The sequence below is a fragment of the Amblyomma americanum genome, chromosome 1 (assembly GCF_052857255.1).
Source record: "Amblyomma americanum isolate KBUSLIRL-KWMA chromosome 1, ASM5285725v1, whole genome shotgun sequence".
Lineage (NCBI taxonomy): Eukaryota > Metazoa > Arthropoda > Arachnida > Ixodida > Ixodidae > Amblyomma > Amblyomma americanum.
The window spans coordinates 262041577-262053942 of NC_135497.1; the positions used below are offsets into that span (position 1 = coordinate 262041577).

Below are 12366 nucleotides of genomic sequence, written 5' to 3' on the forward strand. Positions count from 1 at the left end.
CACCCCTGAAACCCAGCACTCACAAATACTACTTTAAGAGGTGAAAGAGATGACCAAGGTTCATACGTTCTGACAGCAAGTTTCAAAGGGATTAAATGCACAGTTACACGGTACTCACATTCATTTCTTTTTGGACGCTTTTTTTCTGCCATGACATCCAATGAAATACGCACTTGTGTAGGCACGCTCTCTTTGGATTCCCGAGAATCTATGGCGTGATTTCGCATTAATTCCAAGAGCCCCCATCACCGCTCGTTTTTCAATCCCATGGTCACGTTACGCACAGATCGTGTTACGAAACGAAACGCATGCTTTCGAGCCCTCACTCAAATTCCTGAAAAGTCATCCGCTTTCTCTCGTCAGCAAAGGGCGTTGGCGTAAAAACCGAAACCGAAATCTCATTGCAGTGGCTGCAGACGACTGCAATAGCCCGTATGTAAAGCAATGGTGGCTGTTTGCGCAGCCAACATATTCAGATCGAGGCGGTGTGTAGTTCGGTGCTCTTTGATTTTACTCACTCTTGCTTTACTGTCTTACGTTTCCATATATCTTCTGCTATCGGTGAGTATTTTTAACAGCCGTGCAGCTCCTCGCGATTGTTGCAATCTAGCTTTCAATTAAATCTCGTTTGTTTCGTTCTGCACAGGAAGCAGAGAGTGACACGCTGTTGTATGGCCACTACCGTAGTGATCACAGTAAGTTCGTACGCACGTGTGGCACAAACCTACATCAAATTCTCATCTGTTAAGAGACTCCGCTTATGGAACTACTGGGCTTTCTCGAGATATGATGAATGGGTGTCCTTCTGGTCACTGTACTTAGTTTTAGCCGCACGTTGTTCCAGCAACTTAACTGGTTAAAAGTTTTATAGATCGCGTTAAAGTGAGATCGTACCCTGCCCGTTAAGCTGCAACCGTGTATTTTCGTGTTAAAAATCCGTGATGTAGAGCATGTGCCGTCTGTTGAACGTAACGCATTTTTTTTTCATTTCTTTTACCAGGTCACTACACAGGGGTGCCCGAAAATGTTGTTGATCCAATCATTCTGTGGTGGACACCGTTCACCAAACAAGCAGGACACTCGAAGGCGTGTGGCAGTCGGAGATGCTTCTTTACGGAAGACAGGGTCTTCTTCAATCATACTAATTTGCAGGTGAGTATCTGCGTGCTTAATTATTTCGAGGTTCTGTTGGTCTGAGTGCATATTTGACGTTTGGAATTTATTTCGCGGAAAATTTTTAAGGCACCCAGTATGGGAGCTGCGGAAGTGAAAGGCATTCCGTGCTCATTGCCGTCTCAAGATTGCATAGGTGTAGTTGAAATAAGCATCAAGTGTCCGCGGTGTCAAAATTAAGCTACATGATTCTAGAACTTTTTCAGAATTCTGCCCAGTTTATCAGTACTCATATTTTAGTGGTGATAATCCACTCAGTTACAACTGGAGAGTTAGCTGCATAACTAACAACTTACATAAGAAATGTGCAGGGGTAATAAGAGCAAAGAATGGTTGCACAGTGAGGAATAGTTGCTTAAAACCTTTCAGACAACATGATTAGAGCAACAGCACATTCTATGTATCAGCCACAGCATATGCCAGAGCCAGACAAAAAAAAAATGTCACCCTACAATGCTTGAAAACTTCTGCTATTAAGCAGGCTGTGTCAAAGAGCTTTAAAACGTAGCTAGTAGTGTTACTGGTATTTTCATGTCACATTTTACTCACTAATGTTACTCACAATTAAAACAGCAGCCAACGAGAGACAGCACACAACAAAGAGACATGACACTAGTCTAACTAACAACTGATCTTTATTTGGGCACACATATGAATATATAGGCGAAAAGGGGGGACGGGGGGTAGGTAAAGGGGAGGCGACACCATTCTGGAGGCCTTCCAAGCCAGTTGTCCTGACCTTGCCTTCACGACGGAGCTCCCACAGGAACACAGTATCCGTTTCCTCGATCTGGCGTTGAAGTTTAGCGCTAAGCACGTTTGCTAGAGATACGAAGCTCGTGCTAGGAAGCAGTTCTTACCGTATGACTTCGGTTACTCAGAAATTTTTAAACGAAGGATAGCAACTGCGGCACTATTCTCGGCTCTTGAGCGTTCGTGTGAGCACCAAATAGGTCAAAGCTTCGCCACTCAGATCGCCAGACTTCAAGAAGTCGGCTTCCCTGAAGCACTAATCTCTGCTATCTGTGAAGCGCTGCCTCAGAGGTACAGAGCCAGTTCCAACGGCCTAAGCAACAGCCCTTCCACAAATGCAAGCTTGGCAACCGTATTGTGGCCATTCCCTACACAGACGGACTCTCCCACAACCTCAAGAAAATAGCCGCAGGAAGCGGGGTGTCGGTTGTTTTTTCCACGTCTAAAAAAGCTATTTCAGTGTGCGCAAAGGTGAATAACACAAGCAAGGAGCACAAGTGTGATGTATGTCACCAGAAGTTGTACACGTCTTGTGAGGTGGGTGTTGTGTACAAGTTCCCTGTGTCATGTGGAAAAGTGTATATTGGACAAATGAGTAGGTGCTTCAATGAATGCGAGATGGAGCACGCAAGATTTGACAACATTGTCTAGGGGGCGGCATTTGCCTCACCACTGCAAGCATTGCGAGCCCACCAGATGTGTTCCGCTGCTGCACGAGTCTACCTTCTTGGCCAAAAAGAGCAAGCAGTTCACACTTGAAGTGCTGGAAGCTCCTGCAATCACCAATAACACGGAATCCTGCATCAGTACCACATCCGTAGCCTTCATCGAAAAAGGGAAAAGATACTTTGGGCAGTTTTATATGTTTTAATGCTCCACTTTATGACTGAGGCTGGTTCTTGTTACGCCCCTTTTAACTGTTTTTGTTTTATTTCTTCACTGTTTTTTTAGCCTCATGCTTTGGCTTTAGTTTTTTTTTATCACTTCTATTATTTCACCTGGGTTGGCACTTTACACCTCCCATTTTTACACGTGTTTTTTCTTATTACTTTGCATATTTGTTTTGCCAGTTTTTTTACCCACGTGTTTTCATTGGTTTTTCTTTTTACCGCTTCTAATATTTCTTTTGGGTTGGCGCTTTACACCTCCTGTTTTTTACATGTGTTTTTTCTTGTTTCTTCACTTTTACCCAGTGACGTTGACCAGTACTTATGTTTCATCGTGACTGCAAACTTTTTTTCTGTCACCTCCCCTTTACCTCCCCCCCCCCTTTCACCTACATATTCTTCTGTTGTTAGTTGTTAGTCAGCCTCGTGTCATTTCTCTTTATTGTGTGCTGTCCCTCGTTGACTGATGTTTTAATTGCAATATTAACCAATTAGCTCAGATCCAAATCATTCTAATGTTATGCGTCAGAGGATTCAACAGTGCTTTTAATTGTTTTTTCCCCAGATTATACTGTCATTTACTTCATTGTGTTGAGAAACATCAGTTTAATTATTTATTGTAAAAGTAATAATTGCGTGCTTGTTTTCAGTCATATTATTCCAGCAAGATGTGTGTCTCTTTTTCACAGGCGGTGATATTCTATGGCAGTGAGCTTGAAATAGGAGACCTGCCCTTACCGAGGAAAAACAATCATGACTGGGCTTTGCTGCATGAAGAATCCCCAAAAAACAATTTTGTCTTCTGCATGCCAAATGTAAGTATGCACTGTTCAAGTACGGGTGCCTATAGAATGGTTTCATGTTCCTATTGTCTTTATTTTGTACTCCAGATTCTTCCCTGGTTCAATCACACTGCGACATTCCGAAGAAGCTCAGACCTTCCCCTAACACTGCAATACCTTAATGATATTGCGGACCTTACAAGCAAGGAGTTCTTTGTGGAGACTGCTTCCAAGGAAACAGTGAAGACAAACCTATCGCTTGTTGCCTATGTTCAGTCGGACTGCAACACTCCCATTGAACGAGATGCATTCGTCTTTGAGCTGATGAAGTATATCAGTGTCGACTCTTATGGAAAATGTATTCATAACAAAGACCTTCCAAAGGAGTAAGTATACAAGCTACTTACCCTCCATGTTACTAATGCAGTCTTGATAAAGAAATGCTGTGCATAAGTACTATCGCGATCAAAATATTACAGGACATGTATTCTTGGAAAAACTTTATTCAAGCTCAACTTTACAACCCAGTCATGTGGTATTGTTACCAACGGATAGAGCATACACGTCCCCACATGCATTGACACCTTTCAGGTCATGTAACATGACTGCGGCGAAAAAAAAAATTTTCCGCACACTTGCATTCTATGAACTTTTGATCGTGATAGTACATAGGGTTAGCTTGAGAATACTGTGCACCATCTCATACATCTTTTGCCATAGTTACTTGCATACTGAATCCACTTCTTTTCTCCAGAAATCTGAAAATATGGGAGTATATATATCACGCACAGTAAAATATTCAGAAAAAATTTGAAGCAGCAAAAACAGGAGAAAAAGTAGACGGGTGGAATAAATACTTGATCCAGTATGGCTCACCTTTTAAATCAACCAAGGCACACTGTTCAGCATGGCTTCTGTGCTTAAGAGCATGGTCAAGAACTTTTATCTTAAACTCGCGCAGCGGCCCGTAATGCTGTCCAGAATGAGCACAGCAGGAGTTCACTTTAGACAACTAACTCGCAGCATTAAGTGTGAAGCCCAACCACATTAATTTGTTACGATTCTTAGTATAGCAGATGAAACAAGAGAAATTCTCTGAATAGGTGTGGTTTCTGTCGGTTCTCTGATTCCTCGCAGAAATTTCTTATTGGCTCTTTGTTTCATGGGGTGAGTCTTTACATTTCACAGATGGCACTTGATATTATAGTATAGTTGTTTAAAAATAAACACCTGATAGCATTCACTGTATCATCACCAGATTGCACACCAAAAAAAAGGGGGTGCATTTATTACGCGAGGGAAACACCATAGTACTTTTTGACAGCCAAAGGAGGGGGTGAATTCAATGTGTCAGTGTGTCCGTTATGTGAGTTATTGTGCTATATTGCTTCAAAATCGGCTTTATATATTAAAAGGCCATTTTATTGTATTTCGATCAGGAACAGGTTCCAACTATCAAAAACATGTATCATAAAAATCACAGTTAAGCACCACTACAGTATATGTTAAGTGCACATTTCATAATGTTTTTCTCGCGCGCGTGCGTGCGTATGTGTGTGTGTTTGTGTGCGTGTGTGTGTGTGCACGCGTGCGTGCGTGCGTGTATGTGTTCAGGAATTTACTGAATGTCACATTGCAACTTAAGGGACTATAGACACCTAATTCTAATGGCATTTTTCTTGTCTACAATGATGCGGAAGACACTACTATGCATGAATCACCATGTAGTATTCGCCTATGACCACTAAATAATTTACAATTGAATTTTTTTTCATGCAGTTTCAGTTCTGTTTTCAACAGCCAAACGATGGCTATGACGTCAAAGTGTGGTTATATGTCACGTGAGGCATGAAAAAACTAATATAATTGCTGCTTCATTGTCTCAATTCACTACAGTGCTGAAGCCAGCCTTCGTCAAGAGCAGGAATGACAACGAATGTAGAAGCACTGATTATATTGCAGTTTTTCATGACTCACATGGCCTATAACCTCACTTTGACGTCACATCCATCGTTCGGCTGTTGAAACCGAAACTGCACGAGAAAGAAATACGATTATAATTTATTTAGTGGTCGTAGGAGAATGCCACGTGGTAATCCGTGTATAATAATGCTTTATGCCGCATTACAAAAAAGAAAACACGCACCCAAAAATTAGGTGTCTATATTCCTTAAGGTTATTTGTGAAACGATTCAGTTAACTTTTGTTCAAAATGATCCAGTGAGACAGCTAACTGCAACAGTTTCAGTTGTGTAAGCTTCACTTATGGAAATGAGATTTTTTCGTTGTGTCTTGGTATAGTTTTTGCTGTGTTAAAATGGTCCTCTGCAATGTAAAACGTTGCATGAAGAGCAATGTTTGAAAGAGCAAAGAATATTTGCTTTCGAAGCTTTGCTTCTTGTCGAAACCTTTGATTTTAGCTCTGTCTTCAATGTAAAGGACTTCAGTTCTGAAATTCTAGTAGAACACCCAGAATCTGAAACTATTTGTTTTTGGCTTTTTTCATTTTGTCATCTTTTTCTTCATGTTTTGTCACTGCAGTATGGCAGCAAAGGCTCATGGCGCATGATTCTCACGTAATGACCTTTGTGGGTTAGTGGGACATATGTTGTGGGATATATGTACACCTGGTGTTTCACCTAAGACTTTACACACTTTTTAAAAATAGGCTTTTTGAGTAGAAGAGCGCTTCTTTTTTGCATAACATTGTCAGTGGTGTAGTCCATCTGAATACAGCTAAGACGTGCTAACTAGCAGGCTGGTTAACTAATATTGCATAGTTAACTTTTTAACTATTACAGTTAGGCTCTTTAATTTTTTAGAGGCGTGTAGCCCACCATAAGTAATATCGGTATCGGTTTTTAGAGTTTCGAAAACTCGGTTACCCTCGGCACTATGGCCCAACAAATTTTGGCCCTATCGCGCCAAAATGCATGCGCTTTCGAGAAGCTTGCAGGCAAAGCAACATCTCCAGTGCACGTAACTCGTCGAAATGGCCAAAATTTGTTGGGCCACAGCGCCGAGGGTAACCACGTTTTCGGAATTCTGAAAACTGATATGGATATTACTTATGGTGGGCTACACGCCTCTCAGTAATTAAGAAGCCTAGCTGTAATAGCTAAAAAGTTAACTATTTAGTATTAGTGAACCAGCCTGCTAGTTAGCACGTCTTGACTGTACTTCGATAAACTACACCGCTGACAATGTTATGCCGAAAAAAGCACTCTTCTAACTCAAAAAGCCTATTGTTAAAAATTGTGTAAAGTCTTAGGTGAAATACCCTGTATATGTCCCATATCCTCTGGAGGATAAACTCTTATAAGACATCCCTTGTAGTTATAAACACCTGGTTAAAGCCAGCAAAGTACCTTCGTGTTTGGCTTCTAAGATGCCCATGCAGCCTAATGCACCATACTCAATGCATATGACCTGGCTTGTTAATTTACCAGAAGTTGCCAAAATTTCCCTTCACTGCAACCCAGATAAGATAGAAATAAGAAATTTGGTGCGGTAGCTTTTGTTTATGCATCTATCTTGTGGACTGCATACTTGTGAGACCTTTGGAGTGTGGTACTTGAGGTCATGAGATTTGGAAGCAGTGCAGTGGTCAACTGCTGTAATTATATTCTTATCATGAAACAAGCAGATGTCTTGCCAATGAATGTGCATGACAGTTGGAAATAGCAGGGCCAGAGGTGTCATTTGGTGGAGTCATGGTGATGAGGCAGTGCATCATCTCCAATGCAGCAAACAGCAGCTTCTTATAAAGCTTGGTGTGGAAGTACAAAGTCTGCCAGCATCACTCAACCGCAAGCACTTTGTTGCCTCTGTAGAGTCATGAAATTCTTCTGGAACTTTTGTGTTTTGCCCATTTGAGAGTACTTCTCATTGTCTGTGATAATTAAAAAAAAGCTGAAAATATATTTTTGCTCAGCAGTGAGCTGGGCTAGTTAATGAATACATTATGGGAAGAAGCACTAAACACGACCACATAAGAAAAAGGCACCACATACAGGTGTGCTGAACCATTTGTGAAAATGGGTGACAAGATATTTTTTGCTTTCGGTAGTGTTAGGCTGACATATACATAAGAAGGATTTTTAATATACATCTTTTCTAAAGAGTTTATAAAGGGGCTGATTTCTGTCTTTACGTGCGTCAGTTTATGAAATAGCACCAGCAACCAGGAAGCCTACTTACTGAGCACTTCACAAAAGTTCAAGATGTCACACAAATGTTGGAAATTAACTGCTTGCTGATTTCGCCATGTTCCTTAAAATTTGCTTTCAGTTGCCAGTTGTCACAGGTGCTCAGTCATACAAGCCCACTTTTCTTAGTGCCTTCTTATTAGCCTCATTTGGCTCATGTAGTAGTCTTCCACTGCCACTTCAGAGCTTTATTTCATGTGACTGTAGACATCAAATTTTTGCTTGCATTTTCTTTTAAATGATGTGTTAAACATTGGTATACATGGAGCACCATATGGTATTTGCCTATGACCACTAAATAATTCATAATTGAATTTCTTCTTGACGCTGTTTTGGTTTCATCAACCAAACAACGCCTGTGACGTATAGTTGATGTTTAGGCCACATGATGCACGAAAAATACAACAATATAATTGCTGATCCATCGTTTGTTGTAATTCTAGCTCATGGAGCAGGCTGGTTTAAGTGCTGTAGTGAGTTAAAACTCTTTATCAGCGTATATATCGCAGTTTTTTCGTGCGTCACATAATCTTCAACTATACATCACAGCCATTGTTCAGTTGATGAAACCGAAACAGCATGAGGGAAGAAATTCGGTTATAGATTATTATATAGTAGTCGTAGGCGAATAGGACGTAGTGATCCATGTATTCTGATGTCTAACGCCTCATTTGAAAGAAGAAAACATGCAATAAAATTAGGTGTCTATAGTCCTTTAAGGCCACTGTAGGAGGGGAAACCTGTACCATATATGCCTGACGCATGTGGATTCTTGCGGCTTTGTGTTGCAAATGCAAAAGGCACATTTCACTCCGTTGGCAACATTTTGCTTAATAACATGGCATTTACTGCTGCTTGAAGTTTTGCCTTCTGCTTACTGCTAACAACAAGCACAACTGATCATCATACTGTATAACTTGAAAATTATTTTTTTTTACCACAGAAAAATTGCTGTTCTATAATGCAGTTGTAACATAGTGAGGACGAGAATTTTTTGACTGCTCCTTATGCTTTACTGTTTGTTTATGCCCATGCAGGAGCTGATTTCTGGTGGCTTCACTGCTGTTTTATTTGTGCAGGTTGGCAAGCGCAATGGAGGCTATGGACAACAAACATTTCTGGCATCTTCTGGCAAACTACAAGTTTCACATTGCCATCGAAAATTATGCCTGTGAGGATTACATCACTGAAAAACTTTGGCGACCACTTATTGTGGGGTCAGTGCCCATCTATTTTGGATCCCCATCAGTTGTTGACTGGCTACCAAATAATGTAGACAGTGCCATTCTAGTAGATAACTACAGTGGCCCTGAAGACCTTGCAAAAGCTATTAAGAAAATAGATGGCAACAGCCAGCTGTATGAGAGCTTTTTAGGTCACAAGATACACCAGAGGATCTCCAATAAGGCTTTGTTAAATGCCATGAAGAAACGTAGGTGGGGTATGAATGATGCTAAAAAACCAAGCTTTGTGGAAGAATTTGAGTGTCTTGTGTGCTCAAGGGTTTGGAAAAGGCTAGAAAGCCCAAAAAGTGTGAATTTTGTTGCCAATGCCAGTCACTACAGCTGTGATCCACCACACAGCATGCTGAAGAAACAAAGCAGAGGGTTTTGGCGAGAGCTGTACAGGCAAGCTAAGACAGAGGCACAAGTACTTGAAGACATACTGCAAGCAAATGTAGCCATCGATGAGCAGTACCTGCAGAACAAGATACTGAGCTCACTACAGGCGCACTCTTCTAGTCGAGGCAACTGAGCTACATATATATTCCTTAGTGGCCTCTAAACATATCAAAGCAGCTAGATATAGCTGCAAAGTAAAAAATGTTGGAGCCTAACTCTAAACTTTCAGAGTACAGAAGCCTTTAGAATGCGTTACTAACATCATTGGTCTGTCTACCAATGACTTGTGACCACTTTGTATAGAGATAGAAGAAAAAAAATTCATCTCTTCGTGATCATACAACATGTTGAGTTGTGCCAGCTGTTGCACCTTAGCACCTGTCACCACTCTCACATACTGGAGACTTTTAGCCATGGTAGTGTAAGCTCATAACCCATTCCTTTAGCTCAGCAGCTGATGTGTTTTGTTGCTGACTTAGGCTGCAAGCCCTATTCCTGGCCATGGCTATTGTGTTTTAGTGGGGGTGAAATTATCTGTAAAAATCGCATGGCTTAGAGCCTATTGCATTTGGAGAACACCATGTCGATATTTATGTCCCATCCTATAATGCATGTTGTTGGTTTAGGCAATAAATGTGAGTGCATTTTGGTGGACAAGGCTCGGTACAATTTTCTTGTGTGGTGTCTTAGGCTAAAAGACTGACCATTCTCAACTCCGACGTATAAACTCTTTCACAAGACAACATAATGTTATTTCATATTTTCTTACGTTGAAATGTGTGAAAGAGTGTTTCACCTCCCTCTTCGTTCAGGTGCATGTTTTTTCAGTCATGCTAGTGCGTCTTGTGTATGCACACGAAATTTGTTGCATTTTATTGAGGTAGTTTTTTGCTGACTGTAGCGTCATTAATGTACCTGCTGTGCTGCCCCTCAAGAGATGGTGTGGCTGAACAGTGGTGTGTGGCTAAACACTTAAAGCCCTTCATTTCATGACTCGAAGAAAAGAAAAATATGCCATTGCTATATGCACATGCATTGCAAGTTGACTTCTTTTATTTTGAATTCATATCGAAAAACAAAGGAAACTTGTATATAAGCTTCATATGTTTATTCAGTATGAGTGCATGAACAGGAGTAACCTTGAAAAACAACAGAAATTGAACTTGCCTTACCTTAAGGAATACATGGTTTGGGCCAGTTAGTTCATAGCTAGAGTTGATTCTAAGGACTGTGCAAAGGAGACAGGCACATGTGCCTTCCTTTTCCTCGTCTCCTTTGCACCGTCCTTAGAATTGACTCTTTCCTTGCCTTCTTTTAGGACATTGTCAACTATATTCTCTGCAAAAGCCAGGTAAATTTAATGGAAACATGCTACTTTTCCATAACTGTCTAGCCACTTGCATTCTGTATGTGGCAGATAACAATGGCAAGTATTTTTTCTGTTCTAGTTTCTTAACATTTAAATAGCTCTGAACTTCCCCTGCATTGAGTGGTCATTGCTAGAAATAGCCTTTCACTGTGTTAATATACATATTCTTTCTGTACAATAACATTCTACTTGTAGCCTTGCATACCCATGAACAGTGTGGTGTTGTATCATATTCCCAGGAATAAACTGGCCAACATCGTTTTTATACTAATGATTGCTGTTTTATTGCTTGACATTCTCGCGCAGTCCCCACATCCTCAGGCTGTTCCCACACCAGTACAGGCAGTTATTCACATTGAGTCTCCTGAAGAACCAGCAATAGAGGATATCCAATTCTAATAGTAAACTTTTTAACTATTACTGATAAGCACCTGACTGCAATTAGAGATTTGCAGGCCGCCGTTTGTAATAGCCATATCAGCTTTTACACTTTGGAAAACGCGATTACCCTTGCCGCTGTGGCTCAACAATTTTGGCTACATGACGCCAAAATACATGCGCTTTCAAAAAGCATGCAGGCAAAGCAACCCCTCCTCCAGTGCATGTAACTACTCGAAATTGCCAAGTTTTGTCAAGCCACTGCGTCGAGGGTAATCATGTTTTCGAAATTCTAAAAACTGATATGGCTATTACTAATGACTGGCTGCAAATCTCTAATTGCAAACAGATGCCTATCTGTAATAGTTAAAAAGTTAACTATTAGAATTTCGTTAATCACTTTGCTAGGTAACACTCTTCGCCTGTTTGTTGATGTCCGCCCATACTAGTATTAATAGGCCATAAAAAACTTCACTTTACCTCAAAAACCCTATTTTTAAAAATTAGTGATGGGCTTTTCTGAAACATCCGGTATAACTTCATTGAAAGTCACTGTGTGCAGCATGTCGATATATTGCATGACATTTTCTGTTTCATAGTGTTTGCGGCTCAGTGTTTCGTGTATGATTGATTGCCTGACTGAATTGCCTTGGTAACGTCGGATACTAATTTGGTGAACCAACTGTCAAAACATTCATACCTGTTCGAGCGAACCATCTCCCTTGCGATTAGCTTATTGCATTTCAAAAATTTTCTATTTGTGTCATCTTTGCAGGATATGCAAAGAGGGTCACAAATATTTTTCACGCGTGCATGTTTTTGGTGATATTCTGCAGACGTCCATTCCATGGCAATGGGGACATCTTCTAGACATAGAATAGACAAAGTGTTGTCATTAAGAAATCTCTGTACATCAAATATTTTGGGAGGTACTGTCATGCTCAGTTTGGAGCTACACCACACTAGCGCCTGCCCCCACATTTTCGTTCTGACCAGATGGGACAGGAAGGAGACTACGCAGTATGCACTGCTTGCAGCCATATTGGGAGAAAGTCATAGCTTAAATACTCCTCGCTGTTCAAATTGTTTTCCAAATGAGGACCGACCGTAATGGCAAGTGAATTAAATAAGAAACACATTTTTCTACGTTGTTTTTGTTGAATATGACGCGGCTGCACTTAGATTTGCGCTCTG

At 40.7% G+C, this 12366-nt stretch overlaps 1 protein-coding gene across 1 annotated transcript; it reads left to right on the forward strand.

The window, feature by feature from the left end:
* Window positions 1–418: 418 nt before the first annotated feature.
* Window positions 419–11066, forward strand: FucTB (alpha-(1,3)-fucosyltransferase 10). Its single transcript, XM_077649126.1, has 6 exons — window positions 419–561; window positions 647–695; window positions 1001–1152; window positions 3503–3628; window positions 3704–3981; window positions 8883–11066. The coding sequence occupies exons 1-6, from the start codon at window positions 445–447 to the stop codon at window positions 9556–9558; spliced, it is 1398 nt and encodes a 465-aa protein (XP_077505252.1). The 5' UTR covers window positions 419–444; the 3' UTR covers window positions 9559–11066.
* Window positions 11067–12366: the final 1300 nt, after the last annotated feature.